This window comes from Hemiscyllium ocellatum, chromosome 4, assembly GCF_020745735.1.
Source record: "Hemiscyllium ocellatum isolate sHemOce1 chromosome 4, sHemOce1.pat.X.cur, whole genome shotgun sequence".
Lineage (NCBI taxonomy): Eukaryota > Metazoa > Chordata > Chondrichthyes > Orectolobiformes > Hemiscylliidae > Hemiscyllium > Hemiscyllium ocellatum.
Window position 1 is genome coordinate 43,528,109 of NC_083404.1, and position 26,992 is coordinate 43,555,100.

General features: G+C 40.0%; 1 protein-coding gene across 1 annotated transcript; it reads right to left on the bottom strand.

Moving 5' to 3' along the window:
* Positions 1-810: 810 nt before the first annotated feature.
* Positions 811-24,796, bottom strand: fbxo32 (F-box protein 32). The gene is made up of 9 exons (XM_060823083.1): positions 24,275-24,796; positions 19,675-19,787; positions 12,771-12,820; positions 12,577-12,669; positions 8,679-8,772; positions 7,308-7,492; positions 5,594-5,776; positions 5,355-5,498; positions 811-4,634 (listed from the first exon to the last, which is right to left on the bottom strand). The coding sequence occupies exons 1-9, from the start codon at positions 24,385-24,387 to the stop codon at positions 4,545-4,547; spliced, it is 1,065 nt and encodes a 354-aa protein (XP_060679066.1). The 5' UTR covers positions 24,388-24,796; the 3' UTR covers positions 811-4,544.
* Positions 24,797-26,992: the final 2,196 nt, after the last annotated feature.

Consider the following 26,992-nt stretch of genomic DNA (forward strand, 5'->3'; position numbering starts at 1 on the left):
TGATGGAAGTTAATTTCAATCACAATTATAAACAAATGTTCTTCATTCAAAACTTAACTCCGAATGATCAAAATGTGCCATCACACAATTTGTAAAGTTGTGCTCTGCAGCAAAGAGTTTACAAAACGCAGTATTATTAGTAGAGAGAGTGCTGCACTATCAGAAAAAGGCTGAAAGTGTGCAGACAGGAGCTAGTGGAACTAGAAGAATGTGAAAAACTTGTTAATGACTGCATAATATTAGCCAGAAAGTACAGCACAGACGCCAAATGGCCCAACATGTCCATGCTGATTTTTATTTTCCAAAACAGCCTTCTCCTACTCATTTCATCTCACCTCATCGATATCTAGTTCTTTCTCACTCAGTTACTTATGTAACATCTTAAATACATCTGATATTTTCTTCAGCCAGTTCATTTAACACCATTCTCTGGTTAAGGAGGCTCCTCCTAAATTTCTCTGTCATATTAATTAGAGACTCTTACATTTGTCACACTCAGAAGCATTTTTACACATTTGACAGCCCTACATGATTGCTGGAACAAATCAATCATTTGTCCTTTCAGGGAAGCACCTTGTAAAGTCAATACTCGAGTTATTTCTCTGGGGATACTGTTGGTGTCTCACAGGAGGTTAAATCAAATGTTGATCAGGTGAATGTCTAAACTTTCCAGACCAACATCTCGCTGCCTACAGAAACGTGTATGTAAATTTTGTAAAGATCACTCAAAACTCAGACCCACTAAATTTTGAAGATATCAATTTATTAAAAAGATATCAATTAAAAATTTACAAAAGTATTTTACATCAGAGTATAGTGCTACTAATTTACAGATGTTCAAAAGCTTACAATGTGTCCCTGCAGAGACTATATGTAAAGTCAACGCAAATGCATCATTGTTTAACATGCAAAAATACAAGTTATGCTTCAACTATGCTAGAGGTTTAGGTAGAAAATTCCTGAGATTAAAAAACAGGAAGATTAACATCTGGAGCTGCATTCACCAGCTCCAATGTATAAAAATAGCATTGTAGTGATTAGATAGAAACTTGAACAAAGCAGCAAACTGCTATCTCTGAAAATCAGGAACAGGTTTCCTCTTAAAACAGAAATCACTGAAATCAGGTAACAGCACTTAACTTAAATGCATGTTTTAACCTTCAATTCATAAATCGCCACTGTTAAAATCATTCCTTGCCGTGGCCAAAACAAATCCAGCAATTGCAGTGTGAAAAATTTTTTTTATTAAAAAACAGGAAAATTTCACCTGATGAGGGATTCAAGATTTACCAGCGCAATTGTAAGATCTTGCTTTCTCAAACACTGACATCCACTACAGTGTTTCAGGATCACCATTATGTGATCTAATGACCTCCTACCACTTGGATAACGTGCTGATCATTAACTGAACTAAGTGGACTACCCACCCAAATGCAGTGTTGTATCGTAATCAGTGTAATACAGGATACAGAATAGAAAGCTTAGATTGTAAATTAACAAATACAATTTTTAAAACAAGTCAAGTCAACTCTGGTGGAACTGAAACACACAGATCCAAGATTGGCTGTCAATTCCCTCCCATCTGATTTACGCTATTGCACAAAGAAAAGGCTTATAAAGGGGTTAAAGTTGGACATCAATCTCAACCAATAAACCCCTAACCACACGTTTACACCAAATAAGCCATATTCCAATTAAACAAAGCAAAATATTGCTGATGAAAGATAATTGACCTGAAACAGGTCAACTGGGTTTCTCTGTCTGCAGCACTATCTAATCTGTTGATTATTTCCAGACAAAATAAGAGGAGCCATTTATCCTCCTGAGCCTGTTCCACCATTCAATGAGATCATGGCTGATCTGCAACCTAGTTCCACATACTGCCTTTTCCCCCATATGTTTGGCCAACAAAAAGTTCTTCACCTCAGGATTAAGCTTAACAATTAAGCTAGCATCAATAGGCTTTTGTGGAAGAGAGTTCTAAACTTCTATGACCTTGTGTGAACCAGTATTTCCCATTTTTGTTTCTGAAAGTTCTTGAAAGTTTAGACTATAGTCTTCATTCTCGACTCGGCAACTAGAAGAAATAGTTCATTCTTATCTATCCTATGGTTCTCCTCAATATGTTGAAAACTTTAATCAAATCATCCATTAAACTTGGAAAAGGTGAACTCAAAACTCACTTTCAGAATTTGGTTGGTGATGATTATTTTCAATCATAATACCAACTGTTAACTTGCTCAAAGTGTAGCCAACACAGCTCTTGCATTCCAAATTGCAAAGAGCACTCTGTGGATAGAAAAGTAAATAATGTCAATGGTTCCTGTTTGAATGTATTGCTGAACACAGGATATATTTAAAAAAGAATGTAGCTTCAGTTTCTACTATTCAGCATGAACCTGCAAACAAGTCTTCCTCTTGGGTTTCCTGCCATCAGTTTATATATAAACAAGCTGCAATTGCATAAAGCTTGACATAATTGAAGGTCAAATGTATATCTACATTTCATTTAATACAGTGGATTGTGTAAATAGGTTATGGTTATACAGTGGTCATCTATGGTTAGTAATAACAGTATGGTAAACTGTACAATAGTACCATTGTTGTCTTTACCAAAGCCAGTGTAACAAACTGAGAATGTGTAAACTAAATAATCACATTCCGTGAGCACCATTTTTCATAAAAGCTCTGACATTCTTCCAATGCCCATGTTATTTCAATATGCAGACTGGAACAATTTTATGCAGAAACTAACAAAAAGATGTTTCAATTTAGTCTGTAGTCAACACTAACAGGAAGTGGGTTATGATGACAGTTGATGGTGAGCTAAGTCTGTCCATTGCCCCATTACTTTGGCATAGATGGAAGGGCTGCGAACTCTCTTTGGAACGTATTTTTAGAGATATCATATGACCACCAGCTGTCAAACACCCACCCTGACCCAACCAAACCATCATTATGGTATCATCACACAGCAAATCAGAAAACAAGTAGTCTCTTTGAACCCTGATTGACTGGCAGTCAAGAGCTATCCAATCTACCATTTTTACACCTACAATTTTTTAAAAAATGAGTTATCAAAAAGTTTTCAAAGAAAATAGGGGTAAGAACAAACCTTTTTCTGCCAGCAAAATTTGCCCGATGTAGCATGCTGGAGTTTAGCCTTCAGTTCCTGGTGAGTTAATGACAATCCCAGAGAATTGATGGACTATTAGTGGTTGAAAATGGAACTAAAAAGTGATGTAGTCACTTGACTGTGCACAGCATTGCACACAGACTTGTTACCTAGGATTATTATCTTGCACACATCAGGACAGGTGCAAGAATGCCCAATTTCAAAGGGAGTAAGAATTTAAACTGGATGAAAAGAGGGCACTGATATTCTTATGCAGCATATATTGTTGTTCCCTTAGAAATTTTGTAGTTTTGTGCCTGTCCAGATAAGTGTAAGATGAAAATCTTACAGTATGTCTCTCTTTTTCAGCAATAAATTGTACTTAAGGTTCACCCAATCTCATCCTCTATTACTGACACTTCCTGGAGAGAAATATTGCCACCAGATTTCTATACCTGCTCCCCCTCCTTGATCAGGTCAGCTGGCAACCAACTGTGATTCAATACCAACTTCTTGCTGCATATATTAAATAAAGATTGTCAGGAAAATGCATTGGACCTCCCGTCTGAAATCATAATTAAAATCACTCCCTTACTCACTCCTTGTTACTTCTCCATTATTGCACTATGTACAATTCCCTCACTCCAGACTGCCAACGTCTTTAACAGTGTACAGCATGGGAAGGAAATTATCAATCCAGCACCCACTTTACAATCTAACGTAACTCTCAGATATTATAAAAAAATGTACAAAAACAAAATTGAAAGGATAACTGCGATGCTAACCTCAATTTAAAAGTTCTTACAGCAGAACGGGAGCACGATTCAAGTTTTTGTCAAGCAGTTGCCCCCTCCCCCTCACTGCCAGTACCAATAATCAAACAGAATTGCTTTCAGTTGCATTCATATTACCCAGTGATGTCTCCATACTAATTATGGGAAAGCGGAATATAATCAACTTGCAATTTGGATGAAATAGTATCTCAAGCAGTGAGATAAGCATAAGCCAGTTTGAGTGTAAAATGGTTCCACACCTCAAATGGGTAGCACTGACCTGACTGGGCTTTCTGTGCATTACTCCCATTAAACCTATCAATCCCATTTTAGAAGAAAATATATCCAAATGCTTGTTGCATTCTCATGGTACATTATAACTTATTGACAGCATGATCTGACTTTATTCTTCAGGCAAAAAGCATTGTTTCAGTAACTTTCTGCTCAGGATATCCTATAGGATATTTACAAACTACAGATAATTTTATATTTAAAAAAAAAGACAATCCACCTCTGTCAGCTTCACTGTACAAAAGGGGATATAAATATTATTGTACATTATTTACACATTTAAAAGCAAAGTACACAAAGTCAATAGCTCTCAAATCCCAATGAAAATTTGTTTTCACAGTGGGAGTCCTCTGGAATCTCCATGTTCAGAACTTGAAGAGACTGATGAAGTCAAGAGGTGAGACAGCAGTGTAAGAACCTTCTGGGTCATTGGATGTGCAAGGGTGATTTGTATCCTAGAATTGCAATGAGAGAGATAAACACTTTATAATGTTTATAAATTAATGAAATGGAACAATGAAAAAAGATCATGGGATTGACAAATGAACAATCACATCAGTAATACTAGAATATGGTTTAAAAGAAGAAAGACTTTTCCGAACTGTTTTGGTTTGCACTCAAGAGAAATGCAAGAAGGACAAATTTCAAACATTTGGTGATTAGAAGAGATCCGGTGAATTAATTTTAAAAGAGCAGGAGAATTCTCCCTGGCATTCAGGACAATATTCATCCCTCTGAGACCAAAGAAGCTAATCATCTGGTAATTATCACAATGCTGGTAGTGGAAGCTTGTGGCACACAAACTGGCTACCATTTTGCCTAAACTACAGCAGTGACAACACTTCAAAAAAGGTTCTTAATTGATGGTGAATCACATTGAGAAATTCTGAGATCATGGAAATTGACAGAAATGCGAGACTTTTCTTATGAGCTAACAGCCTTATAAAGATGAATACACCCTTCACATGCGCCCCAGATTCTGCATGCAACTGTAGTAAAGTAGGATAATTTATCCAGTAATCAGAATTTATAGTTTTGAAAGTAAATGTGTAATTCTATAAAATGGGAATAAATGGATGCTATTTTGAAGTATAAGGGAATAACATGTTATACAAAAAAAAAACAATTCTTTTTCCTGGACTGGATCACAGGTGTTGACAAAGCCACCAACGTACCTTCCAAAAGAGGATGTGACAATGTCGACAGAACTGTAGTGTGTCCCCATACTGTTCCTTCCTTGGGTAGCATCTGCTGAGCTTAAAATACATCTTCTTCCAATCCAAGTGACCTTTTTCAGATAAAATGAGTCGTTTGCGAATCTACAATTAACAGGACAGAAGCTTGGTCACTGAAGCTTGCTGAAGGGTTGTGTTGAATTTATTTTGAAACCGATTTTTTTTCATGCATTACCTACCTGACGTTCTGTGAAGTGATAGCGGCACAGTCTCTTCCAGAGAAGACGATCTTCACTCAGCACTTGCAGGTTTGGAGACACCTGTCCCAGACTGACAATGTCTCTCCCATCAGCCAACCTTTCCATGATGTTCAACTGCAGACACATTGGTAGGTCTGTGAGGGTCAGTCCTGTATTCAAAGGCTGCAAAACAAGAAACATCAAATGTTACTTGGGCCTCGAGGGTATTATAGAACAGGATTGTATCCTAACACGTCCCATTCTTCTATCACCCTAACTTTGCTCACTGACCTAAACTGGTTCTGTAATCAGGCAACACCTTGATCTTAAACATTCTCATTTTCATTTCCTAATCCTTCCACGGTACCCCACCCTCCAAAGCCCTCCATCTCTATCAAACCCCACAATCTTGGGGATCCTGGCACTCCAATCCCAGCCCCTTGAGCATCTGCTATTTTTATTATTTCATAATTGGTGTTCATGTCATCAGCTGCAATACCCATGTTCTTGAACACTATACAGGGTGCAGAGGAGGTTCACCAGGATGTTTCCTGATATGGAGGGCGCTAGCTATGAAGAGAAGTGGAGTAGATGAGGATTATTTTCATTAGAAAGACAGAGGATGAGGGGGGATCTGATTGAGATCTATAAAATCATGAGAGGTATAGACAGAGTGGATAGCAAGACACCTTTCCCCAGGGTTGGGACTCAATTACTAGGGGTCATGAGTTCAAGGTGAGAGGAGAGAAGTTTAAGGGAAATATTGTGGTAAGTTCTTCACGCAGAGGGTGGTGGGTACCTAGAACGTGTTGCCAGTAGAGGTGGTAGAGGCAGACACGACAGCGTCATTTAAGATGTACCTAGATAGATACATGAATGAGTGGGGAGCGGAGAGATACAGATCCTTAGAAAATAGGTGACAAATTTAGATAGAGGAACTGGATCAGTGTAGGCTTGGAGGGCTGAAAGGCTTGTTCCTGTGCCGTAAGTTTCTTTGTTCATCTCCATCTATTCTCCTCCTTTTCGATGGTTCTTAAAAATGACCTCTTTGGCCAAGCTTTTATTAACCTGTTGTAATATCTCCTTATGTGGCTTGTTGTCAAATTTCAGTGATGGCAGTCAAAAACAGGTCATTGATATTAATGAAATGATGCCAAACAAGATGAATTTCAAAAGATCCAACCCACTGTTCAACATGACAACAAGAAAATAGCATAAAAATGACAAAAATGATTCAAACACTAGCGTTAAAATAGAATGCTTTGATAGAATACAGCCTTCAGCAGAGCGTCTTCAGTTGAGGGGTTGGAGCAGTCAATCACCCGCTTTAGGGAGGATCTGATAATGTCAGAGTCCCTGCCATGCTACAAAGTCATTTACCATTCTGACTTGGAAATCTATCACTGTTCTTCCAGTTTTTCTGCATTAAAATCCTGGAAAACCCTCCTTAACAACACAGTGGATGTATCTACACTGAATAAACTGTCATGGTTCAAGGTGGTAGCTCATCACTTTCTCAAGGACAGCTAGGGATGGGCAATAAATGCTACCCCAGCCCAGGACAGCTACGTTCCCATAATAAATTAAAAAGATTTATGCTTATTATTTAAAAGCACTACTTTAGTACAAATTACAATGTCTAATAAGAGTCCAAATAGAGTGGGCATGTTTTCCTTTATGTGCCTCAGAGTTGCTGTTTATGGCTACCACTTACCCTGATGATACGAATATTGTTCAGTTGCTGCTGCCAGTGCATAATGACCTCCATTCTGTAGACCCAGGTGTTTATGTTTCCCACCAACACACACTTGCCCACACCATTCACCAGCGCGCAGAGAGTTGTGTACAGACTATTCAGCAGCTCTTTAATTAGTCGAATATCCTGCTGGTCTTCAAGCACTAAAAAAAGACCAAAATATTCTTAATATTAAAAATAGATGCTCTAAGAATGAATAGTTAGGAGTGGGGATAAGAGGGGAAATTTGTAGAGATGAGGAGATGACAGAAAAAAAAAGTTAAAGGTGTTAAATAAATAATGAAACACCTGTTGTCACTGAATTACAACTAACTTGTACTTATATTGCACTTAAGTGCAATAAAGTGTCTTACACTGATGCATTATAAAGCAAAATTTGACACCAAGTCACACAATGTTATGTTCGGAGACCAAAAGCTTGGTCAAAGAGATAGATTTTAAGAAAATATTAAAAGGAAGTGACAGCATGGAGAGATTTAGGGAGAATCCAGGCGTACAGAATCCAGTCAGCTGAAGGGACAACTACCAATAGGAGAGTGATTTAAATCAGGGATATTCAAGAGCTCAAAATGAGGAAGACAAGAAATCTCAGGATAGTGGGACTACAAGGGGTGGCAATTATAAAAAAGGGGATGAGAGATCATGGAGATAGCTCAAAACAAAAAAGTGAGAATTTTTAAATTGCGGTGCTTGAAATTGGCTGATCAGGTTGTCATTTTGCTAGAAATTGGGCAACTTTCCAAAATAAATGCACCCGGACAAGATATTCAAGTATGTTAATTCTGTCATCATGGCAGGGGTAAACAATGAATCACTTCCAATCAATTGATCCCATGTTCTAGGCTCTTCATCGGAATCACTAATAGAATTCATAATTATCACCTCAGTCCTAAAGACTCAATGATAGGCACACATACGCTGCAACTACTGGAAATAAAAATTCTTATAGCACAAAAATAAAAGGTTTTGTTTTCAAAACCATCTATTCTCCCTCAAAGTAAGCTTTCGCATTTTGATTCTCAAAGTACTTATTAATTCATGCAGTGCAGTTGGCTTCATAATCAAATGCAGACTGAAGTTGTAGTCTGCTTTGTATCCATATCACTTGCCAAGTGGATTAGCACAGAAGAATTTGAGAGAACTGCTCACTAATTTTCTAATGCCATCTTAATAGATTCTTAACTGTACAAGAGTACAAACAAAGAATTTTCCTCTTGCTTTCATCATTAGATCTATGAAGTTCTAGTTATATATGAAAGTGGAACAAAGAAACAACTCAAAGGTGATTTTGTAATAAGGAGACCAGCACTGTTCACAATTACTGCTCACCTTTCTGTACAACTTTCTCCAGAATGTTCATGTAGTTTTTCTGGGCAATCCCACTGAGGGACGTGAGCTGGGATTTTGCAATGAGCTCCAGCAACTGCAAATAGAAAATAACATTGGCATCATTTTAACACAACAGAGCAATTCCATAAGTCATTCAGCTGTTCCAAATGTGATAACTTAGGCCATTGCAACTGTATAATTAGAGTTCATCTGCTCTATATCAAGGGGTGTGTATGTGTTGTGTGTGTGTGTTACCGAGGGCTGGATTTTCATGCACTCTTGCTGCTGAGGGGGGGGAAAATATAAAATAGTCAGGTGTATAGCTCACCATATTCCACCTCACACTGAAGTTGACCCCATTAACAGGTGGGAGAAGGCGAATAACATAAATCGATAAATAAAAGGTCTGTGAGGTTACACTGCAAGCATATTGACTAGGTAATACATTGCCCATGCCATTACATGACTGGAATGAGCAAGTGGGCAGGCTGTTTGTAAACAGCTCAGATGAACAAAGGCAGGAATTAAATTGGGGAGTGGGTAGGAAAAACAAAGAGTGAGAACATGAGAGACAGAGATGGGGGTCACCATGTGCTTTTCAGTGGCAACCACCCCACAATGTAATCAACTCACACACATGCACACCCAACTGCCTTCCAGACCCTCACACCCAATTATCACTCCTCCCCTAATCTGATAAACTAGCATTCCTCTTTGTCCTTTAGCCACATAATGGATTTTTTGGGGGAACAGCCATTAACTTTGTATTTCTGACTGCAGTCCAGTGTCCATTATTGAGCTGATGACCTGCTGGAACTGATAGAGCTGCTGAAAGGGACCGATCCCACATGGGAGAGAGGGGTTCTGCTCTCTCTATAACAAAACATTGCAGAAACTCAGCAAGTCTGGCAGCATTTATGGGAAGAAAGCAGAGTTAACGTTTGAGTCCAGAATGAGCCTCAGAGGTCCTGCTCTCTACCATTTTGGTCTACCTGCAATGTATTTTATCAGTGGGGTTGGCTTCTTGCAGGCATGCTGACTTTGCTTCCAGGAGGTCGTGTACAGTCCATCCCTACCCCTATAAACTACAGGCAAAGGTACATCAGGTTATGGCAGGAGGAGTTATTGAGTAAAGTTTAATATTAGGAATTCTGGATGAACATGGACTCTAACTTGCAGCAACATTTCACTAAAATTAAATGTATTGTTTCTCAATTAGTACTGGGCCATTGGAAAATTGAGCAAAGTTCAAATCACTTGGAGTAATCAAATATTTCAGTTTTCAAAATTTTGCTGACAATGGTTAAAATATAGAAATAAGGAACAGGAATTCCCCATTAACAGACATGGTCAGGGTGAACCACTCTTCCCCTTCCTTTGCAGGAGTGCACATTATCTCCAATGGTCAACACTCCGTTCCTGAACAGTTCGCAGCAATAAAAATTGTCTCAAATCAATTACCTGGTCCTCAGTGCACAAAGAAAAAATTCAGCACAATTTTGCTCATTCATTTACACTGTTCCTCATGGCCTGTACGTGGGTGACATCACTAATGGCAAATGTTGTGGGTTAGTCTGTCTTTTGTATCTTAAAGGTGTTTGTAGAGTAAGAACACTAAAGAAGTAGTGTAGAGAAATCAAAATGAATTTGCCTAGTGCTTTGATAGGGAAAGATAGTTAACCCTCAGGACCATTCCTATCTGGAACAGAAAGGATTTACATCTTGTTCATTTACCTTCAACTGCACTTCAAGACAATGGTGAATCAGCCAGTAGTTTTAGCTGTACTGTCAAAAGGTGACATCTTTCAGATGAGACATTAAACCAAGACACTGCCCTCTCAAGTGAAAGCAAAAGATACTATGGTATTTATTGCAAAGAAGAGCAGAGCAGAATTATCCCTGGTATCCTGATCCTTCAATCGTTACCACAGAAAGAAAATCCAGTCATTATCAGATTGTTGTTTCTGGCCGTTCAATATGTGCAGTCATGTTTGACACTTCAACAATGACTACATTTCTAAAAATACCTTCGTGATTGTGACCTGCTTTTTTTTTGGGTGGGGGGGGGGGCAGGGGGTTATACATAAATCCAAGCATTTTCTTTAGAGTCAAATTTATAGCCCCTTCACTCAAAGGACACACACTTTTGCTCTTTCTAAACAGGAGTGAACTGTTAGTTCACTGTCTGAGCCCGAGTGTCATCTGTTAATGAACAAAGTTGAGATGACACAAGATACTGGTTGGAGAGAATGGAGGGGCAGCAGAGAACATGGCAGGAATTCCAAACAGTTCCACTTCCGTCAGCACCTTTCTAGTCCCGGCAACAACACACTGGGATACTGTATCAGCTGCTGGCTTTGTCACTCAGTATGATGATTTCACTTATGATTGATAGCTGGGGCTGCTATTGCAAAGTGTCCTTTATGACTCAAGCTAATGGATCCCTACTTGAACTGAATGGTGACCAGCACAAACAGATCATTTTCAGTGGGGGGGGGGGGAAGAGACAGGAGGAGGTGAGTCTGTGCATCATCAAAAATTGCAAAAGTCCAACTGATACACATCTAAAAGGAAACTCTCCTTGGAGATGAGCAACCTTTCCTTTCCAGAAAGCAAACTCGCTTCATAAAGTGACTCAGCAATTCAGGGGATTACAAGTTGTAAGTCAAGACCTATATAGGATTTCCTGGTATGAACAACACAAAAACAGCCCACTGGCACAACTGATTTATGCTGGACTTTATGCTCCCATTTCTCTTCATCTCATCCTTTCATCATATCTTTAAACTCCTTTCTCTGACACATACAGCTTTCCCCTGAAAATGTATCTCCACTTTCATCTCAACTATTCCATGTGGTTATAATTTCCACAATCTCACTATTCTCTAGGCAAAGTCATTCACTGGAATTCCTTTAGTAGACTTATTAGTGACAATTTTAGATCTGTGACCGTCTAATTCTGGTCTCCCTTACAGGTGGAAACATCATGTCCACATCTATCCTCATCAAACCCCTTTCATAAGTTTAAAAGATCTCTATACGTCACCCTGGAGTCGACTCTCCGCACCCCCGATTTAAAAACAAAAGAGCCCACACCAGTCTACCCTTCTTTGTTTGTATGTCAGTTTCAGTTAGTAACAAATCAAAAATGCATTGAAGAAATCTGAATAGTTACTATAAAGGATTCAGGAAGGGCAGCCATTTATGTGCACATTGTGTGGTGCTGGACAAAGGCAGTTTCCAATGTTGCCTTGTTTGATGCTTGACAAGCCGTTTCGATTACAATTTCCATCAGATGGAATTACTTCTCCTCCAGTCTGGACAATGAAGGATTCACTGTAATCCCCAATAGACCTTTAGCTGGTGTAAAATTGCAATTAATGATTAATGAGGTGGAAATAAAGGCAAAAATAAATTTAAAACACTTACATTTATATACCACCTTTCATGACAATTAGATGTCCCTTAGGGCTTCACAGTCAATGGAGTATTTTTGATGGATAGTGGCTATTGCAACATGGGATATGTAGCCACCAACTGTTCACAGCAAGCTCCCACAAACAGTGGGACAGAAATCAGTTTGAGAAATATTAATTGGGGGATAAATATTCTCCAGGACACCAGGGGCAAGGGAGATTTGAAATAGTGCCACAGGATGTTTTACACCCACCTGAGCAGGGTAGATGGGTTTAACCTCACACCTGAAAGATCAGATCTCCAATAGTGCAGCTCTCCCTCAGCACTGTACTGGAGTGTCAGTATTCTTTTTTGTGCAACTTGAATCCACAATTTCTTTGACTCAAAAGGTGGGAGATCTCCCAACAGAAACACGGCTGCTACAACCCATAACAGTAAAATTTTCAACTAAACACTCAACAGAAGTGTGAAGACCACCTACCCTCACAACATAGTGAAATCTTCTGGTATCTAATATTGCACTGGAAAAATCTAAACGGTTGAAAGCTTCACCCAAAGTGCAATATCCATGACGCTGGAAGAGAAACAAGAGTATCAGTATTGTTGATGGAGATCTGATTAATGCATGGTCAGTGAACTTGTGGCTGTTTATTGATATAACCCATTATTACTTACCTCCTTTGTACTTCCTTTGTGAACAGAAATCCAAGTCTCTTGGTGGAAATCTGAAGGTAAACAAATGTAGTAAACATTATTTGTTGACTGCAAGAATTGCCTGACTAAATACACAGACAACTCAAATGATTTCAAAGTAACAAATATCTGAACATTTGATCCCAGATCTACTAAAGGCTACAGTGAGACATTAAACATCTACCTACCACCATCATTTATAAGCCCTGGCTGACGTGGTTGCATTTTGATTAGGACTTATGGTGAAGCTCTGGAAAAAGTCACGTGATGATTTAAACCTCTCCAGGTACAAGTTTCGATGGGGCATGCTGTGTAATCGCATCCTCAACTTCTTTTGAATTGTGTCAGTTCATCAAGCCTACCACTGAACCAGTCCATCTTCAAATGCAATATGATCTGGACAATGTCCAGACTTGTGCTAACAAGGGGCAAGTAACATTTTCACCACACAAATGCCAGGTAACTCTAATAAGAGACATTCTAACCACTGCTCCTTGACATGCAATGGTATTTCCATCACTGGATCCCCAGCTATCAACATCCTCAGGATTACCATTGACCAGAAACTCAACTGACTCGCAGCAGAAACCGTAGCCTCAAGGGAAAGTCAGAGGCTAGAAATACTGCATCAAGTAACTCACCTCCTGACCAGCCAATGCCTATCCACCATCTACAAGGCACAAGTCAGGAAAGTGATGGAATTCTCTCACTTGCTATGATGGGTGCAATTTCAATATTCATGAAGCTTGACACCATCCAGGACAAAGCAGCCCACTTGATTGGCACCACATCCACAAACAACACCCTCCACCAATGCTCATCAGTGTGTACTATTCACAAGATGCACTGCAGAAATTCACCAAAGATCCTCAGACTGCACCTTCCAAATCCACAACCACTTCTATGTATAAGGAAAAGAGCAACAGATACATGGGAACACCACCACCTATAAGTTCCCCTTCAAGCCACTCGCTAACTGGACTTGGAAATAGATCACGGTTCCTTTCCTGTTCCTAGGTCAAAATCCTGGATTTCCCTCCCTAACATCAATGTGGGTCAACTTACAACATGGATTGCTGTGGTTCAAGAAGGTAGTTCACCACCACCTTCTGAAGACAACTATGAGCAGGCAAATAAATGCTGGCAGCCAGCAACTCCCACACCCCATTAGTGAATAAAAAGAAAAATTCCTCCCATATACAGTTCCCCAATCACTAAACCGGTGCACCTGAGATGAGGAGATTGTCCTATGATGAGAGGCTGAGTGAAGTGAGTCTATATTAGAAGAATGGGAGCTGATCTTATTGACTCATGTCAGATTCTGAAGGGACTTGATAGAGTGGATGGTGAGAGATCTTTCCGGCTAGTCAGAGAATCTAAATCAAGGGGACACAATTTCAGGATAAGGGCTGATCATTAGAACTGAGAAGTGAAATTACTTCACTCAAAGGGTTGAAAATCTGTATAACTCTCTTCCAGGGAGCCTCCATCACTGAATGCATTCAAGACTATGATAGACAGGTTTTTGTCTCTAAGGGAATCAAGTGAGATGGGGAGTAGGCAGGAAATGGGAGAGAAGCCCAAGATCAGTCATAAAATCATAGGATCCCTACAATTTGGAAACAGGCCATTTGGCCCAACAACTTCACACCGATCCTCTGAACAGTATCGCACCCAGGCCCATTCCCCTACCCCATTACTTCACTTTTCCCCTGACTAATGCACCTAACCCACACATCCCTGAACACTCTGGTCAATTTAGCATGGCCAATTCTCCTGAATTGCATATCTTGGACGGTGGGAGGAAACCGGAGCACCCAGAGAAAACCCTGTAGATACAGAGACAATGTGCAAACTCCACACAGTCAGTTGCCAGAGGCTGGAATTGAACCCATATCCCTAGCACTGTGGGGCAGCAGTGCTTACCATTAAGCCACCAGGCTGATCATGACCATATTGATCGGCAGAGCAGGCCCTAGGGATTATATCATCTCCTCCTGTTCCTATTTCTTGTTCACAACATGGCCCCATTCCCATGCTCATGCACTACATCCAAACAATTCACTTTCTTGAAGTAGGTCAATGACCAGAAGTAAGCCCTCAAAGGATGACAAAGAGTAACTAATCACAGAGCACCAAAGTATCCATTCCATCCATTCTGTTTGTGCCAACTCTTTGATGAAGCTATCCAATCAGTCTCATGTCCTTCCCTGTTCTTTCCAAAAGTTCTTTATAACTCCAAAGTATTAAACATTGTGGAGATGTGCAAAGTGATGTAATTTAGTAGGAAGAATGATGAGAGGCAACATGGAATCTTTATTCTATGGGTTGAGTCTATGGGGTTTCCTCCGGGTGCTCTATTTTCCTCCCACAATCCAAAGATGTGCAGGTCAGGTGAATTGGCCATGCTAAATTGCTCAGAGTATTCAGGGATGTGTGGGTTAGGTGCATTAGTCAGGGGAAGTGTGAAGTAATAGGATAGGGGAATGGGCCTGGGCAATACTGTTCAGAGGGTCAGTTCATTTCTAAAGATGGGGTGGAATAAAGATATCTAGGTACATGTGCATAAATTGAAGGTGTCCAGTCTCCTTCAAAGTGGTTCATAAAAGTTGAAGTAATCCTGGACTTCTTAAAAAGAGGCAAAGGGTACAAAAGCAAAGATACAATGAATCTTGACAGATCATTTGGTTTGACTTCAAATGGAGTTGAATTGGGAGTACTGCACTTTCAGGAAGGATTCAAAAGGCTCTTGAGAGGGTGCACTTAAGATTTAAGACAACAGTTCAAGGGCTGAGGAATTTCAGTTTGGAGAATAGGTTAGAGAAGCAGGGATTATTCTCCTCGGAGAAAATTAGGTTCAGAGAAGATTTGCTAGGAGGTGTCCAAAATCATGAGCACTTTGGGCAGAGTAGATAGGGAGGACCTGATGGATTCAATCATGACTTTCAAAAGTGAATTAGATAAGTATTGTTGTGAACAGAATGCAGGATTACATGGAAAAGGCTCAGGAGTGGGACAAGCAAGTTGCTCTTGCTGAGAATTAACATGGCTTATATGGGCCGAATGATCACCATGTCTGATGGAACCAAACCACAATTGCCGCTCACCAACAGAACTCTGAACAACCATAACCCTCAAATAGTTCACAAGCCATGATCTTATTAAATGATGGAGCAGCTGAAAGGGATAAATAACCTAGTCCTGCTCTTATTTCATCTTATATTTATTTAAGAATGATCCATATCCTTAGCCGAGTCAACTTCAATCCCCAGTTCATATTTCTCAGTAATTTCTAGTATTATTCAATAGACTAGATGGGATTGAGGTGCATAAGGAGGAGCTGTTAGCAATTCTGGAAATTGTAAAACTAGATAAGTCCCCTGGGCCAGATGGAATTTATCTTAAGATTCACTGGGAAGCCAGGGAGGAGATTGCCGAGCCTTTGGCTTTGATCTTTGTGTCATCGTTGTCTACAGGAATAGTGCCAGAAGAATAGAGGATAGTAAATGTTGTTCTCTCATTCAAGATGGGGAGTAGAGACAACCCTGGAAATTATAGAGCTGTGAACCTTACTCTGATTGTGGGTAAAGTGTTGGAAAGGGTTATAAGAGATAAGATTTATAATCATCTAGAGAGGAATAAGTTGATTAGGGATAGTCAACATGGTTTTGTGAAGGGTAGGTCGTGCCTCACGAACCTTATTGAGTTCTTGAGAAGGTAACCAAACAGGTGGATGAGGGTAAAGCGGTTGATGTGGTGTATATGGATTTCAGTAACTTGTTTGATAAGGTTCCCCACAGTAGGCTATTGCTCAAAATACGGAGGTACAGAACTGAGGGTGATTTAGTGGTCTGGATCAGAAATTGGCTAGCTGATTAGGAGGGTGGTGATTGGTGGGAAATACTCATCCTGGAGTTCAGTTACTGGTGGGGTACCACAAGGATCTGTTTTGGGTCTTTTGTTTTGTCACTTTTATAAATGACCTGGATGAGAGCATAGAAGGATGGGTTAGTAAATGTGCGGATGACACCAAGGGTGGTAGAGTTGTGAATAGTGACAAAGAATGTTGTAGGTTACACAGAGACATAGATAAGCTGCAGAGCTGAGCTGAGAGGTGGCAAATGGAGTTTAATGCAGAAAAGTGTGAGTTGAGTCACTTTGAAAGGAGTAACAGGAATGCAGAGTACTGAGCTAATGGGAAGATTCTTAGTAGCGTAGATGAGCAGAGAGATCTTAGTGTCCAGATCCTTGAAGGTTGTCACCCAGGTTGATAGGGTTGTAAAGAAGGCATTTGGTGTGTTAGCTTTTATTGGTAGAGGGATGGAGTTTTGGAACTATGAGATCATGCTGCAGCTGTACAAAACTCTGGTGCGGCCATGTTTGGACTATTGCGTACAGTTCTGATCACCGCATTATAGGAAGGATGTGGAAGCTTGGAAAGGGTTCAGAGGAGATTTACTAGGACGTTGCCTGGTGTGGAGGGAAGGTCTTACAAGGAAAGGCTGAGAGACTGGAGGCTGTTTTCATTAGAGAGAAGAAGGTTGAGAGATGACTTAATTGAGACATAAGAAAATCACAGAATTAGATAGGTTGGATAGTGAGAGCCTTTTTCCTTGGATGGCGATAGCTCACACAAGGGAACATAGTTTTAATTTGAGGGGTGATAGATACGGGTCAGATGTCAGAGGTAGTTTCTTTACTCAGAGTAGTAGGGGCGTGGAGTGCACTGCCTGCAACAATAATAGGCTCACCAACTTTAAGGACATTTACATGGTCATCGGATAGACATCTGAACGAGAATGGAATAGTGTAGGTTAGATGGGCTTCAGATTGGTTCCACAGGTCAGCGCAACATTGAGAGCTGAAGGGTCTGTACTGCGCTGTAATGTTCTCATACTGCAGTAGCTGGGAGTTTATATCACGTCTGCTATCTGCAGACAAGACTACATTTTGCTATTACTTGGGATTTATAGGCTACAATATAAAATAACTTAACCTTATTAAAAGTCATCATCATCTCATTTGTTTTATGGTAGCCCAAAAAAAAATCTGAATCAAATATTTTAGCATATAAGGCCATGAGTGCTGATAGGTGAATCAGCTTGAGTTTTCATGGGTCATATTAACCCAGGCCACAAGAGGAAAAAGAAACAAACCAGCTTTAAGAAAAAAGAAGTGGTGCTTAAATAAAGGAACAGCGAATGATACAGCTCAGAAAGAGACCTCTCAGGCCATCATGCCTGTGCTTGTTCTGTGAAACTGAAAGCAGCTTAACCAAAAACCATCTTAAATTATGTATCATTAGTACAGTCAAACATTTATATGGATGACATGAGAACTGAAGTTTTGATTTTGTACAAGCCAAATGGTCTGTGCGCTACGAATTCTATATGCGGCCTCAATAGTAAAATCACCACAACAGGAACATCATCAGAGTTCTAGATTGTCCCTTGGATCAGAATGTGGGCAGTTCCCATTTGTACGGCTAAACAGAGTTCTCAACACTTGCAGTTCAATTGGTAAGGTGGGAGCAACCCAGAGGAAGCAGGGCTGTGACCCAACAGCCTGGTGAAGGCCTGATAACTCTTCAACTTCTGACAGTGATCTGTTTATCGTCTCCCTCACCTCACGCCAAACATGACAGAAGCAATGTTATCTCAGGGTGGCACAGAGAAAACAGCCATGATATATTCGCATCAGTCTAATCTCTTGGGACATTTGAAACATTTCTAGTTAAGGTCAAGAGAATCAGTACTGCTCATCTGAGACAGTCAGAGATCTCAACCATACATATTTCACATGACAATTCTCAGTGAAAACAGCAAAGAAATAATTTTCATTTACGTAGCACCTTTCAGGATATTACTTTATTTCCTGTACAGTACTTGTATGTTTTGAAATGCTGAACTCATGTAACATAGGAAAATACTGCAGCAGGTTTTCCACAGCAAGCTCTCACAAACAACGGGATAATAACCAGATAATAACATGCTTTCATGCATTGGTGCAGGAATAAATGTTGACCAGAACATCAGGGGGGGAACTCTGCTGCTTTTCTTCAAAACAGTCAGTCAGTCAGTTTGATATCTATCTCAAAAGGCAGCGTCTCTAACTATGTGGCACTTCCTGAGGACTGCACTAAGGTGTCAGCCTTGAAATTGTGTTTATGTATCTGCAGAAGACACTTACTTTTTAAAATGTGTTTACCAGTTCTAGATTCTCCTAGGGGGAATATCCTTTTAAAATCTACCCTGCCAAGTCTCCTCTGGATTTTATATGTTTCAACGTCAAACAGAGAGAACAAGATTAGTTTGACTCACTCATTCATGCTGTTTCCTTGGATGGTGTTATGGAAGCATTTGCAGGCTAATCAACAAACTGACTGGCTGCATTGTGAACACTCCTCCTTTAGGCATCAAGTCCTTGAGAGGGTCATGAACTCAGTGCCTTATGGTTCAGAGGTGGGAGTGCTACCAGCTAAGCTACAACATGCCACTGTTTGCATTGACTGACATGCCTTGATGGATAATGTTGGACAGTTAATTGGCAGCCACTTTTCCTACATTACAACATTGACTGCATTTCTCTGCCTACAGAACATTTGGATATATCCTGAAATGTTGTGTAAATGAAAGTTTCTTCTCAAACTGAAAAAAAAGTAACAAAATTCTATTAGGTGCTCAACACTTTACTCATGTAGAATAAGCATTTGCAGCCAACTCCTTCCTGACTGATTGCTATTATGGGATAATTCATGGCTGGAACATTTCCCAAAACTAAAATTGCGCAACAGTTTCAAATATTCAGTTTAGAGGATAAAAGTTATGGCTTAAAGAGACTAATCCTAAACATTCTGAAGTCTACTCAAAAGGTGATGAAAACTCACATTGGATTTTTGTGTTGTTGTTCAGCAGGTCTTTCTTTCTCTTTTTTGTCATCATATCGCAACCAACACTCTTCAAAAGGTTCTCCTTGTTAAAATCCTCTTCATCACAGAAACTATGTAAAGACAAATGTGAAACATGAATTGTGCTGTAAGACATGAACAGTTCAATGCAAAAAGTGGCCAATTAAATCAATAGGAAATATGCTTTGTGTCTAGACACTATGAGAAAGGGGAAATCCACCAATATTCTCTCAAGTCTCACTATTACAGGCTTCCGGTTGTAAAAGTATTGCAGAGGGCAAAAAGGTTTGTTTGACTGACATTATAAAGTGAGCCAATTGGAATGTCCATTTGCTTTCCAATGGACCTAGAAATGTTGCTACCCTAATGGACAATTTGGGTGACCAATGGTAGGAGTTTGGGGTTGGGTCACATGATGAAACCTCCAAGACATAGTGCAGAGTGATACTGTTTGCACCCAATACTGTGCTGGTACTTACATCTTACACAAACCTCCTTGGGCTCAGATAGCAACTCCAGACTTTGCTCCAACTGATGTTAACTACTTTAAAACTAGTTTAACTACTAATCCATGCCATTCAATAGTTGTAAAATGTCATCTCCAAGAGCCCACTGTGGGAGCTAATGTTTTTCCCTCTAACCAGCCACGTTTCAGAATCAGACTTATTTCTGTTATTGTCTCAAAGGCTAACAAATTTACAAGGCTCTTGTGTACTGATAAATAAACTTGTTTTGACAAGTGATGAAAAAGTGCAGCAGGTCAAGCAGCATTCAAGGAGAAGGAGAATCGACGTTTCGGGCATGAGCCCTTCTTCAGGGCTCATGCCCGAAACGTCAATTCTCCTTCTCCTTGGATGCTGCCTGACCTGCTGCGCTTTTCCAGCAACACATTTTCAGCTCTGATCTCCAGCATCTGCAGTCCTCACTTTCTCCTTGTTTTGACAAGTCTCAATTTCTACAAGTTAAATCTATTCTTACTTTAGAATCTGACACAAAGATATACTGGAAGCCTGCAATGGTGCAGTTTACAGATTGCAAACATCGTAATAACAAAGCAAGGGCTCTACAATTACGTATAATATGGGGGGGAAGGTGGGGAATGATAGGAAGGCCTGTTGCTGGGGTGAGGTGAATCAGGGTAGGAGGAGACTTGAGTGAAGCATAAATAGTGGCATGGATCAATTCAGCTGAACTATGTAAATTCTAATTATTTCTGTGTAAAAGCAGAACCAGTTTCTAACTTCAAAACAGTTTTTTCTTTACACTGACCAGAAAAGAAATGGCTTGTATAGCTGAAATAATATTTAGGCCTTCTTTTGAATGGTTATTATTCAAGATAGAAGTGCAAGATTCTAAACAAACATGATCATTTTTAGGCCACAGATTACCATTCGGCAAGGGAAGTTGGTGGTGAACAGCCAACCACAAGTTATTTATAGCATTGATCTGTGACTTGACTTAGCCAGTCCCATGTCTGTAGAAAGAGCTCAATGGGATTTGAAAAAAAAACATCACCCTGAAGAAGAGAATGCAATAAAACTGCACACACAGGTTCTCCTGGCTCCAGCAAACTCATCCAACAAACTGGAAGCTGCTGCAAAAAAACATTTGGAAGATGTTACCCAGTGGTCTGTAAATTGGCTCCCTGGCAGACAGCCAGTGTCAATGAAGGCAGAGTCTGGCAAGCCTTAGCAGGTTGGGGGTGTGGGGTGTGGAAGGGATAATGAAACAAACTAAGAGGAAGGGACCACTTTTAAAAAGGTATTTTGATGACTTATTAGTTCACAATCTGAGAAGTGTTGCTTAGTACAGAAACTGCTGTATTCCCTCAACACAGGAAAAGCAGGAAGCCATTCAGCCCTTTCCATCATCTAATCAGATCATGGCTGATCTATATCTTAGCTCCATGTACCAATCTGCATTTGTTAAACTTTGATACTTTCCCCAAAAGATCTATCAATTAATCTGTTTTGGCATTTTGTCAATTGACTTCAAGCCTTAGTAACATTGCAAAGAAGAGAGAGTTCCAATTTTCCACTCCCTTTTGTTTAAAGTGGTACTTCCTGACGTCATCCTGAACAATCCAGCTCTAATCCTAAAGTTATGTCCTTTATATGTCTGTTATAAACTATGCACTCTCCCCACCATGTTCCCAAGAAAATCTGAATTTGTCATAATTTTCCCAGTCTGCAATGCCTCAAAATAAACAAACATTCTTGCTGTGCAGATTTGATATTTTTGCCAAAACAAATCGGGGGAAAAATTAATCATCTTGAGTAAATGTTTCATGTTTTGGCACAATGCATTGTCCTGAATGAGAGGTTTCCACCCAATTCCTGTAAACCTTGATATCACTGATCCAGGAAAGAGAATGAACTTCAACACATTCTGCAAACAAAGTTTTAAACAATTCTAAATTGATAAAAAGCTAAATATTTCAAAAATAACATTTTAGAAACTCTTAAATCAACCGTAAAGAACATCATCTGCCTTTATAATGTATCATTCTTTGGACTAGGGCATTGTCATCAAGATCTGGAAGGTGGTGGTGTCAAACTGCCTTCTTGAACGACTGTAATCGATATGGTCGAAGGATAGCAAAGTGCTGTAAGGGAAGTAATTCCAAGATTTTGAAGCTCCGTAACATAGTTCCAAGTCAATTTGGTGGGTGACTTGGAGAGATCTTAGATGTGATGGTGATCCCATTGCATCTTTTCCTTGTCTTTCCAGGCCATAAAAGTTGCAGGATAAGAAGCCTTGGTAAGATACTGCGGTGATCTTGTACACGTCACATATTGGCAACAATGTGTACAACAGGGGAGGGGATGAATCTTTAACGTGATGGATGATGTGTCTGAACGAAACTAAAATTTTCTTTATGCAGTTACTTGTCCTTGTTGCTCACTGACTAAGTGCAATAACAGTTGTGCTTCTAAAACCCTCCAATATTTCTGCACTCTTTTCAATGTTAGCCACTTGTGCACGAGTTTTGTTGCCCAACTACTGACAATGGTACCTTCACCTTCCTCAGGGCGAAGCTGTAGAATTTCCTCCCGCTCTGCCTCTTTCTTCCCTCAAGACACTCTTTAAAGCCTACTTGTTTAACCAAGCTTTAAATCCTCTGTTTTAATATCTCCTTTATATGGGCTCAGTGCATATATTTTGTTTGATAACACTCCCGTGAAGCAAATTGGGACATTTTTACCAAGATAAATGTAAGCTGTTGTTGCTTCACTGATGATTTTTTCAACCAAGAAGGGCCCAGATCTCTGGTCTGACCATTAAATGTCATAAGTCCTCATCACCGCTTTGTGATCACAGTCAGAAGGAAAACATGTCTGGACATGGATCACAGTCAGGCTTGCCTGAAAAATACCACCCGCATCGAGAAGAGTCTGCTGATGCTGACCATCTGATCTCACACTGGCAGAGTGCCAGACATCAGCAGTCTCTGACTACCACTCTTTCCCGTTCATCAAGAACCTGGTTACATCCAACTTTCTCTTGCAAACCTGGAATGGCAAACAAAAAAGTTGTTTTCAACAATAACTATCACTCAATTGTCCTAGCAGCTCATCCACAAAGACGGCAGGAATTGTCAGGTCACAAGGCAAACTCAGGGGTAACAACAGGTTCCACAATAAAAAGGCAACAGGTGTTTACGTGTATCTTACACAACAGCCCAGCAATCAGAAGGGACGTTTTCCTTCCTTGCACTGTGTCCCGGCAAACCCAAACGTGTGTGAATTTGCATTACAGTGTTTTTTTTTAAAGTTCCAAAAATATACCAAAGTGTTGAGTTTTCGCAAGAATATTTTGCACTAAGTTTTTCAATCACTTTAATATAGAACTCTTTTCAAATTTTGATATTTACTAGGCAGTGCAGATGAGTAATGCTGTCAGCGGGATCTGTTTGTTTTCATCAGCTGTTCCAACTGTAACATTTTTAGCAAGGAAGGCGTATGTAAAGAAAATGATGTTCTCAGTGTCCTCTCACGCCAAGCCACAATCTCGAAGATAAAATAAAAATCTGGTCGTCGAACGTCATGTCTCCAGAGCGAAAAAAATACCCTAATCTGCTGCAACATTCTTCCAATGTCTCCTTTAAGAGGACACAATGTACAATCACAATTTAGCCTAAGAATAGACACTTTGTTGACCCCCAAGATTATAAGACCCAGGTTTCAAACAAAAAATGACATACTTTTATTATTTTTCATCACTAGACTAAGACGCTGTATGTGTTTACTTGCAGATAGATGCAATTACTGTAGCGTTGCATACCATGTTTTGCTCCCTAACCATAAAACCAACTTGTTTCGCTTGACTTCCTTGCGGTGTTGCCTATAATGTCATGTTCGAAACTATTTCCTCTGTTAACTTTAACACATTAGTTCCCTTTTTGGACCAATCTATTTCTTCTCCAATTACAATGGTATTTAAGCCTGAATTCAGTAAGAAAAGCACCTTTTTGAATACAGACTTGCAAGAAACTTTTCTTGAAAAAAATGCACATAAATTCTTGCTGTGGTCACCGAGGTTAGCTGAGTTGTGAACACTGGAGCGAGAGGTAACTAACCTGTTCAGCGGCGTGACATTATTGTTTGTTTCATCGTTGGATCTTTTCCAGCCGTTGTCAGTTTTGATCCAACTCTGGCCGGGAGATCTCCAGTCCTGACCCAAAAACGGCATCTTTTCAGGCACTGAAACAACGCTACCTCTGTTACAAACAAAACAGTGATAACGTCACTTACTACTGGCCAGAACTTCACTCCCCCGCTTCGACTGTTGTTGCTGAAGAGTGGGAGAAATATTTATCTAACTCCTTGAGGATGCTCCTGTTTATTTTAGCAGAGATGCTTAGTTTGCATACTCCAAATTTCCTCTAAAGTGATCAGATCTTTTTCTTCCCCCTCTGTCATACAATTGCTGTCGCCGATATTTCCTTCGCTTCTTCTTGCCTTTACTTTCACGCTAAATCTTATATTCTGGTCTGCGTTTCCGAGTTCCTTCAGCCTCCCACTCCTTGTTTCTTTGGGGTCTGTAAAGTTGTTCTCGACTGCTTATTTATACAGCCCCTTTGTTGCCGGAAGAGATCGTAGCTCCGCCTCCCCTCCCATCCCCCAGGTCAAGTTGCATAGTGCAATCCCAAATCATGCAGCCTGTTCACATGACACATTGTTTTTCCTGTTCGGCTGCTGGAACAGCGTGATCCAGTGCGAGTTGCACAAGGGGGAAGGGGGAAAGGAGGAGAAGAAAGGGCACATTGACAACAAATGCAACACTCTGAGTTGCTACACGATCAGTCCCTCTCTCCTTGTAGCTGGTGATTTCCACCTCCTTCGTCTTACTTTGTTTTCCACCACTTCTCATTGCTTTGACTACGTCAGTATGTAGACTAAGACTCGCAACATGTTTCATGAGATCCAGTTAAAGCTGAATCTAACTTGACAAGAATTTGTGATCGACACAAGAAGTTGAGTTGAGAATAAAATACCCGTTTATGGCTGGACTTATTTGGCGCTTTTAACACTTAAGTTCAGGTGCTTCACATGAGCAATATAAAACTAAAGTTGACAGGGATACGCATAAGGGCAGACTTTGGTCAAATTCTGTTCCTGTTTGATTGCGCCGGGGAATGGGTTGGACAAAGATTGCTAGAGGCTTGATTACCATCAAAAACTGACCTTTTATTTAATACAGAAAATATTAATTCCTGGTACCTATAGAACAAAAGTTCACAGAAAACTTCTAGACACAACGCTCTGAGTCACGTGCTCTTACATCATTTCCCTGATGATGTGGACAAACCGATTTACATATTCACATTAACCCTTCACATAACATCTCCAGCCCAGTCTCTGGAGATAACTGCTGTGGCAATTTCACCGATCTACCCACCATGTTCTCAGCTCTCTACGAGGAGATGAAGAATTTTAGTTCTCCATCTTTTCTCTCGAACTCTGTTGGGCAGATTGAGAACCAGAAGATGACACCAGTTCACCATTCAGACCATCTTCCAGGTCCTCTGAACCATTGGTGAATTCTGTAAAAGGTTATCTCTTTGTGTAAAACCCGTGCATTTCTTATCTCTCCTCACTGTTCCACATCCAGTTTCAAGATAATGTCGTGGATACAATGTTTTCTTATGAATTTGGTCTCATGAATCATGACCCACAGTGACTCTTGAAATTCGAGATCTGGTTCTATGCACTGTGGTGATGATTGTAATTCCTTGTTTGATTGGAACAGTACTCATGCCCCTTCTCCCTTACTCTGGGCACAAATCAAGATTTTCTCCTGCTAATGGATTGCACATGTGATGCAATTGGAAATCATCTCTTTCAATGATTTTGAGAGGCCAGGCCACAAGACAGATTATGTGCATTCCACAATACTTCATGATACCCAGGTAACACAGGTGTAACCCCTGAAGGACATCAAGTTTGAGGAATCTAGAAATGACCAATTTCTGATCAGCATGTCACCCATGACACTAATTGTCTACATTAATTAAGATATTGCATCAGAACAGGATTGTAAGAATTATATTCCTTTGATACCATGCTCACAGATTTGAGTACATTCTTCATCTGAATTTCATGCATTTCAGATCTCATTTGAACATTTACTGTTGAAGGTAGGTACGTGACTGTTAGTAAAACAAAGGATTCCATGTCTTTACCAAAATTTAAATCCCCTTGTTCAGACCTTGCTAAAGGAATACATGACAATGAGTCTGCTGTAGCATGTTTCTTCCCTTGCACCTATTCAGTTAAATCTCATCAATCTCAAATAAGATGTTTGCACTCTTAGTGGCATCTTTGCTAATTCCTACTATTTGGAGAAAGTGAGGACTACAGATGCTGGATTCCTGATGAAGTGTTTATGCCTGAAACGTCGATTCTCCTGCTCCTTGGATGCTGTCTGACCTGCTGTGCTTTTCCAGTGCCACATTTTTCAATTCCTACCACTCAGCAGAGTAACCAAAGACTTGTGGTCCATCTCAGTTGTGAACTGAAGGCCCAGGTCATAGTCTGCAAACATCTTGCAAACCCAGGTAGGATTGAATTTGTCTTTTCTAATAACTACATATTTTTACTCTGTTCCTATCAAAGATCAAGATACATGGTATACCAGTTTACATTTCCCATTCCTCAAATCTGGAATAGTACAAGTTCAGTTGATGATGCATCTGTGGCAATAATAACACATTGTTCTGGGTTATAATGCACAACATGTCCAGTGAAATTAATATTTCTTTGATCCTTTAAAGCAACATCTTGATCTTCTCCCC

Bases quoted from the DNA above. Each gene is read 5' to 3' on its own strand.
- fbxo32 (XM_060823083.1), bottom strand. From the start codon at position 24,387: ATGCCGTTTTTGGGTCAGGACTGGAGATCTCCCGGCCAGAGTTGGATC. The intron at 19,788-24,274 runs GTTAGTTACCTC...GTCTTTACATAG, and splicing joins AATGTCACGCCGCTGAACAG to TTTCTGTGATGAAGAGGATT. The intron at 5,777-7,307 runs GTAAGTGGTAGC...CTTGTTTTGCAG, and splicing joins ACAATATTCGTATCATCAGG to CCTTTGAATACAGGACTGAC.